At 42.0% G+C, this 19,952-nt stretch overlaps 1 protein-coding gene across 1 annotated transcript in view; it reads left to right on the forward strand.

Moving 5' to 3' along the window:
• The window catches only part of PREX1 (phosphatidylinositol-3,4,5-trisphosphate dependent Rac exchange factor 1), a 263,982-nt gene that overhangs the window by 134,766 nt on the left and 109,264 nt on the right, over positions 1 to 19,952 (forward strand). The window contains exons 6-9 of the mRNA XM_044440400.1: positions 5,335 to 5,496; positions 11,367 to 11,500; positions 17,170 to 17,285; positions 19,315 to 19,464. Of these exons, the coding sequence (XP_044296335.1) occupies positions 5,335 to 5,496; positions 11,367 to 11,500; positions 17,170 to 17,285; positions 19,315 to 19,464 (562 nt within the window). The remainder of the gene's footprint in view (positions 1 to 5,334; positions 5,497 to 11,366; positions 11,501 to 17,169; positions 17,286 to 19,314; positions 19,465 to 19,952) is intronic.

Consider the following 19,952-nt stretch of genomic DNA (forward strand, 5'->3'; position numbering starts at 1 on the left):
CTTTTCCCCAATAGCTTCCTTGAATCAATCCATTAACTGTACTGGTGATTTTCTGAACTTTGTACTACCTTTTCTCAATTTGTGGTATGAATATTATCTGTGCCTCTATTATAGTGTTTTTGAGTACTCTCCAAGCAATTTGAAGTGATCTGAACTACTCAGTTTTTCTTTTCAGCTGCTTCTTTACCAGTTCCCACATATTTTTGAAGTGTCTTCTTTTGATTTAGACCTCTTTGGCAGTCTTCCACCTAACTGTACATCTAATCTGATACCTAATGGCTCAACAACATTTACATTCTGTACTATGTCCTGGCAACCCTGCCTAAGACTAAATTCAAGATTGCCTTCCCTCTGGTTGGTTCTGTAACCAACTGCTCTAAGGCACAGTCACTTATGACATCGAGAAATTTTACCTCTGTCAGAACTGGAGCAAACTTTTATCCAATCAATGTGTAGCTCGTTGAAGCCCACCAGTATTACAGTACAGACTTCGTTGGAGGCCTCCCTGATTTCATTTCCCAGATTATCCTGGGGGATGATAGCAGACTCCTGTGATTAATTTTTGGAGTCAGGAATTTTTACTCATAGTATTTCTCTGGAGGAGCCTTCACACTTTAAATTATCGATTTTGCTGACCTATATGTCCTTTCCTGTCTTTCCTATGCAGTTTATATCCAGAGATGACCATATCCCATTGTTTATTACTGCACCAGGTTTCTGTAATGGCCACTATATCTAGCTTCTCCTTTATCCCAGGCACTCCAGCTCCCCCATTTTGGCCCTAAGGCTCTCAGCATTTGCAAGGAAACACCCAAGCACACTGTGTCCCCTGCTCCAGCTGCGAGCAACTATTGTTCTGGCACTTTGTCCAGCTGGTTATCATAACTTACTGTAACCTTGTTACCAACCTGAAACTTCCTCCCCTTCATCCACTAGGGATGATTTGACCCAAACGGGATGCTTCCTGGCTCCTGTCGGCTTTCCCCCAGGGTTCAGTTTAAAAGGTGCTCTGCCCCCCTTTTTATGCCATGTACCAGCAGTTTGATTCCCTTCTGGTTCAAGTTTAGTCCATCCCTCCTGTGCTGGCCTGGCTTGTCCCAGCATGTTCCATAGTGCCTAAAAAATATGAAAATATCCTTTCTACTTCATCGTCTCATCCACAGACTGAGACTTCTCAGCTGCACCTGTCTAGCTGGCCCTGCACGTGTAATCAGCAGCATTTCTGAGAAAGCCACCTCTGAGATCCTGCATTTCAGCCTTCAACCTAGCAATCTAAATTTGGCTTCTAGGAGCTCATGACTACATTTCCCCGCATTACTGGTACCAAAGTGAACCACAACCACTCACAGCCCCATACTATCTACAAGACTATCTAGACTGCATATGAAAGCCACAGTCTTCACACCAGGCAGGCAATTCTCCGTGTGGTCTACATGCCCACTGCAAACACTGTTTCATGTTTGCAGTGATCAAATTGCTACCACTACCAGTAGCTCCCCATCACCCAGATGGATATCCGCCATGAAGAGGATACATGCTCATTATCTAAGGAATGGGCCCATTTTAAGGGATCTTTTCTCTCTTCCTCAGCATGATGCCCTCCTTCCCTGAGACCCCCTTTCTCCATGACCACTGAGGAGCCATCACCCAGGAGTTGGGACCCTGCTAGTTGGTCCCTGGGGGTCTCATCATCCAGCCTGTCTGGATGGTTTGCTTCTCCAAGCCAGCAGCCCTGGCTTCAAGAGGACAAATAGGTTCTCTGAGCGCCAGGAGCACCCACCAATGATTTCTGCCTAGTTGGTAAATAGTCACATGTGTGGCACTTAGTGCAATACTGTGGATAGCCCTGCACCCCTGCTGGCTTTCTACCTTCATAATTGGTGTAAACAGTTTATTCATCTGAAAAACCTAGGGAATTTTGGATTTTATTAAGTTTCTTTATTCATCCTGCTGGAGAGGGCAGTGAATTCACTTTTCTGCTGTTCCTTGCTCTTTACCCTCCTGACATGCTCTGATTTCCTCATTCTCTTGTTCAACTCAGTCTTGTGGGCTGAGAATCTTTGTCACTGGGACTGAGTTTAGTTAGTTCCCACTGGCCTTTCCAATTAATTTTAGCTCCAACTGCAGGTGGGTGTTGCTTCTCTCCCACTTTCTAAAGCTGAGTTTAGTCTAAAAGGTTTAGTTCCTTTGTCTTTTTCCTCTGAAATTTAGTTTCCAGATAGAAGCCTACACAGGGTTACCCCTCTGAAATCCTGCCCCCTTGCTCTTCCCTTGTCCTGACTTCCCTGAATTACCTTTCTGTCAGTTTGGGATAAGTATCTAGAGTAAGTAATACAGATATAAAATTATAGAGATATAATATTAATAAAGGAATACGAGGGATCAGTAAATTGCACTTGCTTTCATGTTGCCTTGTTCGTCAGCTCACTTTGTCACTGGGGCGGACATACTTTGCCAGCAGGGCTCCTTGCACTTGGAGAGTAGCCAGTTACTCACTGTGGTGTAGACAGCTACCAACAACCAATGTTTATGTGGTGAAAATTCTTTCATACGCATGGAGGGCTGGTGCCAGGTTTTTCAGGGCTCTTGGGAAAGATACTTCCAGTAGACTTTTCCCCTACTCTCTGACTGCCATTCTCACAGCACAGTAACCCATCATGAGTAAAGGCTGCAAAAATCAGGCTTGTTCTGGGTGGTTACCCCCTCCTTCCCCTTCAGCTCACTGTGGGGCTCTGGCAAAGTTCATCCTCAGCCTTTCCCAGCTCCATTTGTTACCCCTTTGGGTTCCCTGACTTCTTATTATGTTCGAGTTTTGTTTGTGGAGAAAAATGGCAAAAGGAGATGCATCCAAAAGGTGACAGAACACAAAGAGTATCTCCCTCTTGACAATGTGAACCTGTCATTTTTATTTACTTTATTTCTATACCACTCAGTAGCCAAAGCTCTCTGGGCCATTTGCAGGAGTTCTGATGTGACCATTTTTAGTGTTCGCAGACTTTTCAGCACTTGCTTGTGTCTCTGGCTGCTTCTGAAAGGGCCATTCCTGCCTTTTGCTTCTCTTTTCAGACCACCTGCTAATGTGATTACAGTAGGTCTGTGACACTTTCAACCTCACCTCTTCAGAAGTAGCTGAGTGGGATGGAGTGAACCGGGTGCTATAGGGGGACACCAGTCCTGATGCCCCATTTGTTTCATTTCAATCTGCCATCTCTTTTAAAAAGATGTTGGCAGTATCTGCACAGTTTTTCTCAACTAGAAAAATATATTCAAATGTAATGAATGAAAAGGCAATTGAGAGAGATTCTACATAAATTTAAGGGGGGGAAGTGAAATTTAAGAAAGTGAATGGAATCATGGACACCTCTAATAATAAAGCAGATGATGCAGGTATACTAATATGTCTTCTCTTTCCTTTCCAGTCCTTAAAGTTATACAGAATTCCCATCACGTCAGTCCAAATTTGTCATTAATTTTACATCTTTACCTACTTTGCTGCTTTGATGGCTAAAACATACAAGAAATTTCACCAGGCAATATTGGACACTAGTACACTTACTTACTTATGAGTGACTGACGTTACTATCATCATCATAAAGAACAGATTTCTCCAATTTTCTGGGGCCACCCCTCCAAAACACACACGCACACACACACACACCCTCAGCTGCACATTTTTGAGGTTATGATGTTTATTATTTTTTAATAAAATGGTGAAGAAAAAGTAGCAGCAATCAGCAGGGGCAGAAAAAGAAGAGTTCTGCTGCAAAGGACGTTGAGAAACCAGCTGCAGGTCAAAGGGGAAAGGAAGGAAAAACAAGCCACAGTGATCCTGTTCTGTGAACAACTAGCCCACAGTGGCTTATTCTCAGAATAGCTTAGCATGGAGTGGCAAGCTGCCCATTGTGACCAGTTGTTAGTGTTTCTCATTCTGGTATTCTTCATGTGAGCATCAGTGAGCATGCAGGCGGTGACTCGTGACTAGTCATGCCTGCTCTTGATCTTGGATCTGCATGCATATTTTCCTCCTGTGGACGCTTACTTTCTATAAATATCTGTCTATTAACAGTTCTGTCTACATTTTGGGCACCAAGTGAACTTTCAAGGGACCTTTAAGGAATAATAAAATAAGCATAAAACTATATTGACAATTCAGCCCAGAATAGACCGTCATCAAATACACACATTAGATCTGCAGCTGCATCGAGACAGCACACAGCCTGCCTTCATTCAGGAAGAAAGATACTTTCATTTCATTTCATTTATCACATATCTTGCTGCTCAATGGCTGAAACACTCTGGGTGCCTTGACTAAACTAGTACAGGCAGGAATTGTAAAGGCCATTTTGAACGTGATGTTCCAGGCAAGGTTGCTGCCATGAAAGACCTTGCTTTCCATCAGCATCTTGAACCTCAGCACTGGCTGCCGCTGAAGCAAGGGCTCTGTTGATGTGCAAGGGGGAACTTTCCTGCAGAGATCCTCTTTGTGTAGTGACAGATACCAGTCAGTTTGTCTGAATCGGCCCCTTCCGATCCCAGAAATGTGGTCTCTGGGTTTATATTCATGGAGCTTTTTGAATTGTCATGTAGAATCCTTGGCCAGATAACTCAAGATCATCTGATGCAAATGATTCTATACTGAACTGTAGGCTGAAGTAATCTGATTTCGAACCTTCACTTAACTAACCTGCTTCCACAGTGAGTGTGTTCTACTCATGCAAATTGTCCCCCTTGAGGTCAGCTTTTCAAGATGTCAGTCTTGATAGTGAATGGAAAGTAGAGCATCTGGATCAGTGTGGAGAAATAGGAAGATGGGCTAACAAACTGATGAGCTGTTTGAGAAGTTCAAATGGAAGAATATCCAGACTGAAAGTCATCTGCATGTCGTGCTCTAAGTTTCCAAGAGAGGTTTTGAAGTTGGAGAGTCTTCTCTTGCAGTGCCCTGAAGTTAATTCACAGTCTTGAACTTAGTGGGCAGTAGCCAGTGCTGCTTTTGCACTAGTGGTACCCACTGCCAGTGCAGCAGGAAGGTAGCTTTTCCTAAAGAAACCTTATAGTTCAGCAGAGCTTGTAGATGGGAGCTCTGCTGACCTGTCCTGTTCTAGAAACAATCATTTTGGCTAATTTCCAGGTTCTTGTAGGAAGTGCCAGCTCAGCATAATCAGTTGAGTTACACAGGTCATGTTGGACACTGCCCATACATCTTTCTTTTGACACATTCACATGTATTTTTATGTTGAAAGTTTAGCTACTAATTGCATTATCCACCATTTATAGTGGTAACTGGGATTAATGTATCATTCTCAATGTTAATTTCTTTTTCTGCTTTCTTTCTAGGAACTAGCCAAGAGAACTCCCACTAAACATCCAGATTACCAAGCAGTCCAGAGTGCCTTACAGGCAATGAAAACAGTGTGTACTAATATCAATGAGACCAAGAGGCAGATGGAGAAGTTGGAAGCTCTTGAACAACTGCAGTCTCATATCGAAGGATGGGAGGTATGGTGGCAAAGAGAATTATGGGTTGCATTCTAAGCCTGTAGTCCTACATGTTTTTATCTGTGAACACAGTGAGGCTTACTTCCAAGTATAGTTATATGGGATAGGTCTCATGCTAAGGGGGCAGAGTGAAGGGCATCAGAACTGGGGGAATCAGCAGTAAAATGACAAGTATGTTTTATCTATTTGATCACTGTTGTTTATCATCCTTTAACTTTTAAAAAATGCTTTCTGAAATCCATTTTTTCCTGCCTAAATGGGGAATGTGAGGAACTGCTTTGGAGTAACAGATTTTTTTTGTTAAGATACTGCATGCAGTGCTACTGTGGTACTACTGAAGGCATTTTACCAGAAACTGAAGCCAGGCTTTGTATAGTGGGCAATTTTGCAGATTTGGGACAAATTTAAAACAAGCTGTATCATGATTAATATCCTTTCTCTCTCTCTATTTAAAATTATTTTAGCCCAATCAGTTACACTGATAGAGCAGACAAGGTTATGATGAAAAAAGGGCATTGTCTGAGTTTCTGGAACTATGCCCAAATTGAAACGAACAATATAATGGTTTTGTTTTTCTAGCTGATAAATTAATAGAAGAAACAGGACTTAAAGCTATTAACAACTCCTTTTTAAAATGAAATCATTAATAGGAAAATTTAATAATGTTGCTTATAATGTCTTTTTAGAGTTCTCAGATTAGGTATGAACTGTAAGATCTTAACAATGATTGAAGTGGAGGAAAATGTTGAGTAAGTTCATTGATGACATAATAAGGGAAAAGTCCTTCATCAAAAGTCCAGTCATCTCAATTTGGTATTTGGCTTTGCTGAAAGTGAAGATGATGTATAACCCTCATGCCAAGTGTTGGAAGCATAATCAGCCTATCAAAATGCCATTCAAATAGTTCTTAAGATAGCTAGAGATGGAAGAGCAGCTGATTGATATTGGAGAATAATGACCGTGTACTAATAAATATACTTCCTGGAATATTTTAAAAGTAGAGAGAAAGTCTATAAATCCAGATGAACTAAAACTAAAAGACAGCTTTTTATGAGCTACTCCATACCATATAGAAATAATTCATGAAGAAGGCAAGGGGCTATCTTTGAACCATCAAAAAGAACAGAAACAGAGATTGTTTTAGACACATGCACATTTTTGTATATTTTCTTGATTGACATTCAGCAATCACTCACAGTTAATCAAACTCATTAACAAAAACTGAGTTAAGATTTCTTTAGCTGGGCTAAAGCATGTCTAGTAATAGATTCTGTAAATACTTGATGGACACAGGAGTACAACATCTGTAGTAGAGGCCAGTGGATTAGTGGGAAGAAATGCTTCCGTGAATGGGTCCTTTTTTTTACTCTGCTCTAACTGGAAGCAGCCATGGATGTGATTGGCTAGGCGAGTGATGTGCTTGGAGATTAAAGTATCCAAGCTTGTGGTTACCAGCCGAAGACTCTTTAGCTGTATGCATCTTGCAGGAGGTCAAGTAAACTTCCTCATATTCAGACAGTTGGGTGTACTCCACAACTGCGGTCGTTGTTTTGTTTTCAGCTTGCTCATTTTCCTCTTCAAGGAAGTTCTTGGCTTCCATCTGGAGTCATGTGGGCAGCCCAGATCTCCAGCCGTGTGTGTGTTTTCCGATAGCAGACTTGCCAAACCAAGCCCGGCTATATTGTTCAAAGTAGCAAGAATTGAGAAAATCCATTCTGGATTTGATATAATTTGGACCCTGAGGGGTACATATCTCAAGTTTGAATTCTTAAGCCTCAGTGGGTACCTTGCCAGTGCGTCCGTGGTGGGTGGTGGGCTACAAAAAACAACAGCGGCAAAGAGTATTACTTTAGGTTTAAATAGTCTCCAACAAACATTCTAGGAATGACAACCATTCTTGATATGTTTATCAGTGCTGTTTTACCAAAAAGGCTGCCTGCCGTCATTCTAGGATCTGGAGAGTTCAAAAGGTAGTCAGCATTTTTTCACTATTAAATAAAATCCCTAAAGTGTACTTGTCTATATTAGGAGTTTATCTTGGCTTTTGAAATGGTAACCAGCAGCTGACCTAGGAGTATACAGGCAAGGACTTGGCGTTTGTCTTACACAGATTATACTGCTTTGAAGAAAAGCAAATGTGTCTGTCCACAACACAAACTATAAAAATGTGTGGACATCTGAGTTACTCTTCTGTGTGTTTGTTGTGGTTATTATGTGTCTCAGCTCCTGTTCCTTCCTCTTTCTACCTGTTCCTCTAATCACTTCATCCTTTCTACCTCATATGAAACATAATCAGGTATCAGGACAGATACCACATCCACCTGATTAGTGGTTGACTTTCTTACAGGGTTGTTCTAGTCATAGTGTTTTTTCTGAACAATGGGTTGGATCCAACCTTAGTCAGACTTACATTCAAGTGACTGAAAACAATTAAGTGGACATTGCTAACTGAAGTTTCAATAGATTTGTGACTTTCAAGGAGAATTACTAACAAACTACTGATTAATAAGAATCGGAAATAAGCAATAGTCTCACCAGAACAACCAAAGTTGGAAACCTGTGTCTTGTTAACTTGTGGGTCAAGCAGGCCTAGTTGTAGACCTGTTTCTTGAACTCTTGTGTCAGACTTCAGCACTACCCCAAAAAGCATAGTGTGCTGCACCCCAAAATTGTGGGTTTTTGCACTCAAAATCAAACTGGCTAGCCAATAAGGATAGCTACTGTAGCAGAGTGGTGACCCAGTAACTTCTCAGTTTAACTCTCAACTCTGCCACATGTAGTTTAAGGCAAGCTCTACTTTCTCTTCTGCAGTATGGGAGAAAAAATTATCTACGTACCTTACAGGTTTGTTGTAAGGATTCCTGTATGTGAAGCACCTAACACTTAAAATTCTTTCTTGACATGCTAGTTAGTAATAGTAAAATAAGCAGCAGCAACTACGTCTGGTAAATTGGGTATGTTTTGCTTGCCTAGCTACCACCCAGCTGCAGATGTGGACACAGTGAACATGAAAAGGAAGTTGTTTGCTGACTATGCATTTCACAATCCTAAATTGGTTCCCCCTCCCCCATAAGACATCAGTAGGTTGAATTATCTAATCCACTTCCTTAGTCTGGTTTGCAGAGCAGATAAGGAAGTCTCCATTAGCATCTATCCCTCAACTGCACTGCAAAGCAAGAAATAGGCATTAAAAATATACATGCTCACCACTCCTCCTCCACTTTATGAACTGAATTATCAGATGATTTGCTGGGTGTGACTGAATCCCCACTACTTGTGGAATCATCTCTGTGTTCTGTCCTTAGGAAATTCATTTATAAACATAAAACTAGGTGATTCACACTGTAGTGATCTCCTATTTGGATTAACATAATGTCTTATACATGAGGTTAATGATCTGGAAACTTCATAGTACAAAACATGGCAGCTACAATGTTAAGGAGGGCTGGTAGATGTGAGAGATGGGGAATTAACCTTCCCCATCTCTCACGTCTTTAGTCCCAGTTCAGTCAAACTGCTTCAAAGACCTACATGGCTCGGGGAGGGTTAATCGGAGGAGCATCTCCTCCCATTTCTGCCTACCCAGACCCTAAGGACATCATCTGAGAGCTGCTCCTTGAAGCACCCCTGCCAGTTGAGGTGAGGTGAATAGCTGTAAGAGAGAGGACCCTTTCAGTGGAACACCCTCCCAAGGGAGGCTCACCTGGTGCTGATAGGTCCAAAAGGCTGGCACCAGGTGAAACTCCTCTTGTTCTCTTTTAAGTTTAAAGGATTGTTTTAGACCTTCACATTTGTTTTATTTTACTGCTGGCTTGATTTTGGTTGAAAGTGTGTCCCATGCAGCTTAGTTTATCCCATGCAGCTGGTTTTATGTTGGTTTGATTGTGCTGCCTTAATCATCATGTGTTGTTCTGTGTTTTGTATTTCAATTTACCTGTGTACCACCCAGATCACTCCAGTTATTGGGCAGTTCAGAAGTTAAGTAAAATGATATAAAATAAAAGGATCTGGCCATAGTCCAGTCCAACTGTACGGGGAGGCAAGGTAATGCCATGGCTACATTTGATGTAAGGGCATTCCATTTGATGTAATGGCATGCTGTCGTGATTGTGGTCATCCTTCAGCTTATGCACTCCCTTATCCCCTTTCCCTACCTCTGCAGGAAGGAGATTAGAAGCTTCCTGGCCCTGATTAGTGGTAAACTATGGTTTGTTATTGTATTTGAATGTGGCACTCTGTGATTACTAAATCGTATTTACAAACAAACCAGGAGTACAAATCAGGTCATTTTCAGTTTTGGCTTCTTGCACATATAACTCTGTGGCCCAGGAGATCAGACTTTTCATGGTTTCCTGTTACTATTTGAATAATTCCTTGTTTCAACAAGCCTTTGGCCATCCTTCAGTTGCAATTTAAAAATAACTTTATTGCTATTTTGATTTTGTTTTTGTAAGGTTAGCTGCCTTGAGTACTTTGTCCTGAAACAGAAAGGCAGGACACAAATTGCAAAAGAAATGAATTAAGCAAGGATGGTATGATTCGCACTGGAATAGAATCACCTGCTTTTTTATGGTGGGCCCCTTTTATAGTGCCTTGTTAAGTTAGGAATTTAATACATTCTTATGCAGTCATGACTGATGTGGACTCCATGTTGCATCCATGATTCCAGAGTGGAAACCAGGTCTCAGATATGATATTCTATAAATTTAGCTTCTTAAAACTGGAGAAATGTTTAGTTCTGATGGTTACTAAGAAAAATAAAACAAAGGCATTTAGTCTCTGATTTAATGTAAGGGTTTCACTTTGTACTCAAACTGCTGTTCTGATAGATGGACACCAGAAACTTCTATATGAATTTTAAGTAGAAATATTGACAAGTTTGCATAACATCACAACCCACCGTGTAAATAAGCTATGCAGAATGGGTTGTTTCCAGAACAACGTACGATGTGCCTGACAGACTATTGGACTTACCATTGCTGCTTCTCCCCACCGACTCACCTGGTCTTTCAGCAGTTATTCCAGGGTTCTGCACAGCAGAATCTGTGTGCCCTCACCCCTCTCATATTCTCTCTCTCTCTCTCTTCCTTGTATTGGAGCTCTGTTTTTGCTCTTCTTTTTCTCCTTTTTGGGGTGCCTCTACCGTGACAACTACTTCATGATGCCCAAGTGATACTTTGGAGTCACCATCACTGGCTTATTATACTTCTTGGGCGGTTGAGCACAAGAATGTGAGCAATTCAAATATTTTTTCCCCAAAAATTATGATCTTTCACAGACATGCAATTATAGCTGTCTGAAACGTGGAGAGTTGCCTGGATAAGGTCCTGGAACTTGTCTGCTGCGAAAGCACAGCAGGTAACATCCATGGACATTGACAAAGTGAGGCTGCATTTAGGTTAATTTGTGCAGACTTGACAAATGTCAATTGGAGAATGTCAAATGAAAAGTGAAGGGGCAAAGGGTGTCTCCCCCTCCCCCCGAAATGGTATGGTGAAGATATTGCCCCATTAGCAGTGTAATCCTTTAGGTACTGTGCTGACAGCTCTTAGTGCCCTCCATCATTTCCACACTTCCCTGAGCATCTGAGTACTCCAATAGGGGGAAAGCTACAGCCCAGTCCTTTTTCATGAGCACTTTTGACAGCTGTCAAAACAAAGGATTCTTTAAAAAAAAATCCTATCTGGCAAATTTGAGCATTGGGTTGGGGCAAATATGCATATTTCATGGCTGCATGAAATGCTTGTCCCAAAACAGTGTTAAAAATTGCTTGTTTACCCAGGATGCATTGCTGTGTCATGAGAATCCAGTTGTCAACTACAACTTCAGTTGAGGATACATATCAATGAAATTGTCATTTTGCACTCTAGGGATCCAACTTGACAGACATCTGTACCCAGCTTCTGCTTCAGGGAACCTTGCTAAAAATCTCAGCCGGAAACATCCAAGAGAGAACATTCTTTCTTTTTGACAACCTTCTTGTTTACTGCAAGCGGAAATCCAGGTGAGCATGTCTGCCTGTGTCATTTCTTAGATTTCATGTTTCTTTAGTCAATAAATCAATGGAAATAAATGTTGTACATTGTCTTTGGATCGGGGAAGAGAGGTCATAATCTTTCACTAACGACAGTGCCTCCATAAGAACCGCCTTTCTGCATTAGTGCCAGGTCTGAAAAGTAAGATGTTGAGCAGTGCTGCCATAGGTTCTGCTCTGGCACAGATCCTTAGAGCTACCTTCCTTAACTTTCATTGGTCATGCTAGCTGGGGATGATGGGATTTATAGATGAGGTTGGGGAGGAATGTGTTAAAATGACAAGAACGGGCGCCCTACAGAACTGGTACTCCTGGAAGTAATTCTTATAGCTACAAAATGTCTTAGAACAGGTGGTTTTGCATTGCCAATGACAGTTTTGAGGCTTTTCCAGGGATAGCATTAATGAACAAGGAAGTATTGTTATGACTACTTTAGTACGTTAATACAGAGGGAAGAAGCAAGCTGACAAACAAACAGGTAAAGCACATGGAAGGGCAGGGGAAAGGACAGCTCAGTCAATTATAAAAGTAATTGTTTCCAGCTTCTTTAAAAAGAAACTTCTCATAAGTGTGCACTTACCTCCTTTCCATTTCATCATTTCCCTGTTTGACCTTCATTTTCTGGCACCTCTTTTTTGAACTGATTTTCCCATTCGTCTGGATTATGCACCACTCCCCCTTTTTGCTAACTGAGAAACATACCCCTTGTCCCTCTTTACAAATCTTTCTTGAATGGCTTCTGATTTCCTTCGTTCTCAGTCTTTCTATATTCTCTCCCTCTCTCTTCCACCTTCAGTTCTCCCCTCTGGTTCTGTTAGTAGTTTGGGTTAATACAACCCCTCCCTTTCTTCAGGCAGTTTTCCCAGAACATGAAGTTTTAGGAAACAAAATGTTCTAACTGCTCTTGTTTGTACTGAGTAGGCATCAGCAAGCAACACTTCTTTACCTTTGGCTTGGAGTTGGATAAAGCAGAGCTGATCCTTTCAGTTCCTTAAAGAAGGATCTGTTTTTATATTTCCCCAATAACTATAGCAAGCCGTATCCAAATTGCCAGTCTGATTTTCATTTAAAAAAAAAAAACAACCTAGGGGAGTCTGCAGCATGTTGCCTAATGTTAAAGGATAAATTTAGACATGGCAAAGCTGCTATAATTTTGGATGGTTCATCTGTCTGTCTGCTATTTAAATTCTGGTCCAGAATGGAAATTAATGTCTACACACTTGTAGTAGCTGGCCAGCTGCAGGCTCAACCAGTGACACACGAAGGAGATGCTGTGCAGAGAGAGAGAACCTCACAGTAGCATAATGGGATTCAGCTTTCCACATGAAAAGGAGAAACCTTGTGCTTTCACTTAGATGAAAGCTGGTCTTAACTTTTCTCATTGTTTGTCAGCCATCAGATATTCCGCTCTGAATAATATAGGACCACAATAGTATGAAAACCAAGACCCCGTGATTCATCTCATAGGGCTTTGATGTACACTGGGGTGCCAGAACCACACATACAGGGCCAGACACATGGGGATATAACCCGTGTTTATCCAACTTAAGAAACATTCATGAGAAGTAGGACTTGTCTAAGTAGGGATAACATGGCATACCTCCCATGGGTCTCTTCCATTCAGTTGTCAACTAGTTAGGGGGAACGAAGGCAAAGTTCGATGGAGAAAGATCCTACGGTTGCCTTGACAAATGTCACTTTCATTCCTGCACGTGCTGCAGCCATGCACATTACATTATGGGGATGATGCGCCCACATTGATGCAGGTCCATACAGAACAGGCTTGAGAGTCTTTAGAATCAAGCTACCATATCAAAGATTCTTTGTTTGATTTGGAGAGCTCCAGGCATACAGACTGCATATTCTGCTGGTTTCACTCACTCTGTTTTGGGATACACAATCTTGTTTTGAGTCACTGTTTTTGCGCCCTGCTGTGTCTTTACAACCCATATATCATGGTCTTTTCAGAACTATGGTCTGTATGCTTCAGCCTGCAGTGGAGGAACATACCTTGGCTGGAAGTAACTCCATAAATGTTTCAGTACTGTAAAGTGGCTATTGGGTATAGAGAGGGGTCCATCTTTCTTACATTACAGTCTGCTCAGATGGATTCATTTGAGTCTGAGGAGGAGGCAGAGGAGCAAGATGGGGTGAAAGAGCTGACAGCTCCAAGGTTACCTAGTGAAGCTTCTCAGGCATAGTGTGAGAATCCATCTGCCTTGGAAAGGGCAGAAGGTTTTTCAGGGTGTGAGTGGGGAGCAGATGCAGGAAGAGTTCCTTGACCTGGTCAGGAGATGGCAGGTGAACTGAGTGGAGCAATGCTGAAGTGTCCAGCATTCCTTCTGTCTAGCCCGCAAGCAGCAAGACCTACCCTGAGGATGGAGTCAGAAGCTTTGCTGAAAGGAAGGGAAGGAAGGGAAGCTTCAGTTGGATCCAGCTCTTTACACGGGCAGATGCTTCTTCCACCATTCTAGTAGATGCAAGCCTTCTTGCATTTATACTGTTCTGTAACCAGATAAGTTTTAATAAAAGAGCCATGCTTTTAAGGTTTCATTTTGATTTTGATAAGAAGACGGAAAGAAGGAGGTGAGCTGCTCTTGACACAGGGTGAGAAATGGCACCTGTTCTGGTGCTTTGTTTCCTTGGAATATTGGATGCATAGATAGACCATAATGTATCAGTGATGTGCTGTCAGGACCGGGGCATGCAGACAATCTTGGACACATCCAAAAGGGATGTTCATCACCACTTAGCTGCGGATGTCCAGGGACACAAACCACAGCAGCAAAGGAATCTCCTTGCAGTGTGCAGGCCAAGAACTGCAGGTCAGGAGGTAATCCCTGATCCTCTGTGAAGAATTCCAGGTCAAGTTTATTTTTTGATCTTAGCAGCTAGGAGGCTTTGCTCTGACTTTTCCATATTGGTAACTGATGACTTTCACCAGGCCCTCAACAGGAACCAGTTCTGACTTCTTCACACATGGTGCATAATTAATTTAGGAGATTCATTGGTGGCTACTTGCTTAGAAGGCTTTAAAAGGAGATTTGGAAAATAGACGGGTGATTTTTCTATGTTTTGATTGTGGGCTTCCTAAAGGCATTTGAGTAGCCCTGTAGGAATTAGGTTGTTGGATTAGATGGACTTTGTTCTAATCTAGCAGGACTCTCTCAAGTCTGTATGTGCTTAATTTTGTTTGTTAAGCAGCAGCAGCACCATGCAACTCAGCCTTAACCTTCCCACCTCAAAAAACCTGGTTCTGTCCAGATGTACCGGACTGCAACTTTCATTGTTTGCAGGCAGCATGGTTAGTGGTTTCAGAAGATTGATCTAGAATGGCTGCTAAAGCCAAGTTGTTGTCAGTTGCGAATTTGTGTCCAACCCATCACGATCCCATAGATGGCATTCCTCCAGGCCTTCCTGTCCTCCACCATCCCCCGGAGTCCACTTAAGCTCACAAAAGCCAAGTACCTTTATGAAATCCAGCATCCTCCTTTGATCTGCCTTCATCCCTTTTTTTTTTTTTTTTTAATTAGCTCAAAGTTTAAAAAATGCATCCACACCTTCATGATTTCAGACACTGTCACAATGATGGACTGTCCATCCAATCGGCAGCTCTTCTGCCATTTCTGCCATCGCCCCCAGCTATTTGTATTCAATGAACATTTTCTGTAGAGACAAGATGTTCATAGCTGTTGCCAAAAACACATTTTCTTTTGTAAATTTATATACTGCTCAATAGAAAACTTCAAACGCTGTCTGTGTATTTTATATCCTGAATAATAAGACAAATATCAATACAGCACAATACATTATAAAGCAGTTGTGGTACCACTGAGCTATATCGTCCATCCCTAAAGAGTACTAAATCTTAGGAAGTGCAGCAGTACTGGTTTTAATGCATATAAAGTCCTGCACAGCTTAGAACCACTGTGTCTGGTTCTTCTCATGCATTCCTCCCCACGCTCTAAAAGCCTCAACTAAAGCCCTGCTCTCAGTGCCCCCACATCCTGAGATGCATGGACTGCTGCTCGCGGGAAGGCCTTCTCCATGGTAGACCTGCAACTTTGGAATCATAGGTCCTTAAAATAGTAGAGCTGAGAGGGGCCAAGAAAGACACTGGGTCTAGCCCTCTGCTCAGTGCAGGACTCCCAAGTTAAGCCACCCCACTCAGAAGACTGTTCAGCTGCATCTTGAATGACTGCAGTGTGGGAGAGCCCACAACCTCCATAGGTCACTAGTTCCATTGTCATGTCAGGTCTTCCTGATGTTCAGCCAGAATCTGGCTTCCTGTAACTTGAGCCCTTTATTCTGTACTCCTGCACTCTGGGATGGTGGAGAAGAGACCCTGTCCTTCCTCTTTCCAACATCTTTCAAGTACTTGAAGAATGTTATCATATCTCCTCTCAGTCTCTCCTCACAGGGCGTTTTTCCAGTCCCCAGATCATCCTTGTTGCCCTCCTCTGAACTCTTTCCAGTATGTCTGCATCTTTCTTAAATTGTGGTGCTCAGAAGTTGGTGCAGTGCTCTAGATAAGGCCTAACCAGTCCTGAGAAGAGGGAAACTAGTACTTCACGTGATTTGGAAGTGGTACTTCTATAAAACAGCCTAAAATAGCCTTAGTCTTTTTTGCAGCCACTTCACATTGTTGTCTCATATGAGATGCACCCCTGAGATAAATCTTCCTGGCACCTGCTTAGTTGATTTTTATTCTCTTGGGCCTTTGAACTTGCTATAAATTTGACTGCACAGATGTATTATAAAGTTGTATCTCAGAGCTGTTTTTTATCTCTGTGGATATTTTAATATTTATTATTTGTTCCTTTTGATGTTTGGTCTTTTCCTATTTTCAGCTGTGTTTGTGACTACTCTTCAATTTTTAGCTGGATTTTATTGGGTTTTTATAATTTTGATGTTATGCATAGCACCCTTTGGCTATAGGGTGATTCACAAGTTCAACAGGCAAGCAGTTTCTTGCTGCTCAGAACGTAACAGCTGAGCAACGTGCTTATGGGCACATAACCATGCAAAAGCAATATGCATTTGGCTGGGGTCACTGCATTTTTAATTTAGGCTGTCGCATGCTGGTGAAGAATGAAATGTAACTCAAGTTTGGATGCACGTTTTTTAAGTGGAGCAGACAAGACCTATTATCCTTTATGTGAGCTGGATTTAAAAACAAGGTGCATGGTACTTCCTGCTTTCCTTGATTTTGATGTTGTGTTGCCAAAATTATTAATGTATCAATTAAACTTTTGAACTTTGAACTTAAAAAACTATTATACACTCTGTAACTACTTGCTTTTGGCCATATATTACAGAGCAAGATTGCTTAGAATGTTCATAAACTGATTGTATACTAGTATGTGATACGAAACTATTCTGGTTTTTACTCTTGAAATCTAGGAAATGAATGAGACATTTCCTAGGGCAGCTTTTGCAAATCTGGTATCTTTTAGCTGTTTTAGAATATAAATCTTGCTAGAGGGGGCTGATGTGAGTGGAAGTCCAACATATCTGGGGGACACTAGGTTGGCAAAGGCTGCCCTGGATGTCATAATAAAGTGCAGGGAAGTGCTGCTAAAGGTGATGCAAAGCCTGATGCTGTTTGCATAATTTCTTCCCCAATACCTTTCTTATAGAGTTGCTGGTAAAAAGACATCTAAGCGCACCAAGTCAATCAATGGATCCCTCCACATCTTCAGGGGCAGAATAAACACAGAAGTCATGGAGGTTGAAAATGTGGAGGATGGAACTGGTAAGAGTTTGGACATCTTCTTTATCAGATAAGGCACAACAGGCTGTGCATCTTTCTGTATATGCCATGTTGGCTCTAATCATAGACCTATGAAATTGGAAGGGACCTCAGAAGTCCTCTGCTCAAACCCCTTCCTTCTCTCTTGAAAGGGAGCCGTCTACCTTCTGTTTGAAAACTTCTTGCAAAGGAGACTGCTCCACCTTCCTGGTCATCTCTTCCATGGTCACACAGATCATACTATCAGGACATTCTTCCTAAAGTTTAGCTGAAATCTTTGTAATTTAAACCTGTGGCTTTGGTTCCTCCCCTGTGAAGCAACAAAAGTGTGACAGTGCTTCAAAAATTCAGCTGTCATAACGACCTCTTCTACATGTTGAGCCTACCCAGTTCCTTCAACTAGTCCGCACAGGACATGGTCTCCAGGCACCCTGCCACCTTTGTCCCCCTCCTCTGGAAATACTTGGACTGCCTTTTATAACTGTTATGAAGTCAGGAGATTGGAAACATCTGGATGTTGATCTTTATTCTCTCTCTCTCTCTCTCTCTCTCTCTCTCTCTCTCTCTCTCTCGCACTTTGAGTGGTTCACTTATTGTTGCAATTGTATTGAAATAAGCTTTTAAAACATATTTATGTGGAATGGCCCTGTGTACATTTGCTCCCTCTAAAATGAATCATGAAGCTTCACAGGCACAGCTCCCCATCTGTGCTTCTGTGCTACTCCTAGGGATGGATTTATTTCCTGCAACAGTGAAAAGAGGGATGGAAATGCCAGGACAGGGATATCCAATGTTCCTTATTAAGAAGTAGTTTTTCTAAAGGGTCCCTTTGAGGAATGAGAATGGGCTGACAGGTCAGAGCTCTTTTTACCAGCTGTCCAAAGCTTTTCTGCTGAAGCCATTAATCTGCTGTATCTACTTTTGGTTTTGTCACAGAATTGTGATCCCAAGTACTGTACAAGTGTGTTCCTTTCCTGTTCGTCTGCCACATAACCTCTAGGTGGCATTGTGGCATAGCAAAATAGAGCAAATAAACCAGAGGAAATCACACTTTCTTTCTCCTTCACAATTACTTGTTACATTTTCCCTGCTCTAAAAATACTTGCTAGAAGTGCTAGCTAGATACAGAAGTGAAACTGGAGAGTCACATCATTGTCTAAATATCCTGCAAATAGCTGTCAGCAGGGCCGGATGAGTACACTTTAAATGCCTTGTGTAGAAAAGCCCCAGTGGGCTCTTGGCAAGTCTCACAGGCACAACCACTGCTGTTGTTGCGACTGAGGCAGGAAAATAGCACTATTTATGGGACTAGATTTAGGACAGGGGCCATCCATTTTTGACCCCTTTCCTACACTTGAGCCCCTTTCAAAGCTCACAATGTATGTGTGTTGCTGTCCTAGGTTTGCTGCCTTCTAAAGGGAATCAGAATTGATCAGCCTGAAGGAAGCAGTGCTGCCCAAGAAACCACCTGGGGACTTCATATCCATAGTGAGCAGAACCAAAACCTAAAGTGGGCAGGAGCTCAAAGTGGCTAGGGCTGCTCTGCTTGATCACACACACACATTCAAAGACCCCATCCATGCCACTCACACAGACATCCACCTAGGAGTCGGGACAGGGGAACTGAGTAGGTCCTTGCCCATCTCCTATGTCAGGGACTGAGGTGGAACAGTGGCTTTCCAGCAAAGTGGTTTCTGTTGAGCCTCACCTGTTGTGATAGGACATCAGTGCCTTGAGGCAGGACTCCCAGCAGCAAGGCTCAGAGACAGGGACTCAGGAAAGGATGGGGGAGATGGGAGGCATCATAGCCTGTAAATAGCATATAGGGTTTCCCATCCCTGCAGAAAAATATCCTGCCAAAGACAACTGCTTGGAAACACTGAGGGAGCTTTAACAGCTAGCTTTTTTTATATAGGTTTTGAGGTTTTGTTTTCCAATGGCGCATCCCTGCTGTGTTTTCCAGGTAAATGCCTTTTCCAAGAAGGTCCAGGACTTGCACTCACTGTCTTGCTGTGCTTTTGTGTTTTTGCAGCAGATTACCACAGCAATGGTTACACGGTGACAAATGGTTGGAAGATACACAACACTGCCAAAAACAAATGGTTTGTCTGTATGGCCAAGACGGCGGAGGATAAGCAGAAATGGTTGGATGCTATCATTAAGGAGCGGGAACAAAGGGAGAGTAAGTTGGGGCTGGAATATTTTATGTGCTCAGTGAATAGCAAGGCTGGCTGTATGTGTGTCAGTGAGATGCAGGTTTATCCATCTAAGAAAAGAAGAATTACGCATTATTTAAAAATGTCTGATGGTCTATTTTTAATACATAATAATAAAAACAAGGTAGTGTGTAAGTACTAGCAATGTAGGCTAGAAACTTTTTAGTTCCATCCTTGAACAACATAGTGCTTAAGCATCATTACAATTACAGGACTTAATACTGCCAGTTTCTCTTGTCCAGTAAACCACTTAACACCTTTGTGTTTACTTAATCAATTTGCAAGGTGTTCATTTATAAATTGAATCTGTATTAAAAAGAAGCCCCAGCCCTCTTTCCATGTATTAATATATTCTCAGAGTAACCCACTCTCAAGAATTCATGTGGGTTGTCATTGAACAGAGGGTTGTTGTTGAATATTGTTTATTGCATTGTCTGAACCCTGCTGAGATAAG

This window comes from Varanus komodoensis, unplaced genomic scaffold (genome assembly GCF_004798865.1).
Source record: "Varanus komodoensis strain SLA01 unplaced genomic scaffold, ASM479886v1 scaffold37, whole genome shotgun sequence".
Lineage (NCBI taxonomy): Eukaryota > Metazoa > Chordata > Lepidosauria > Squamata > Varanidae > Varanus > Varanus komodoensis.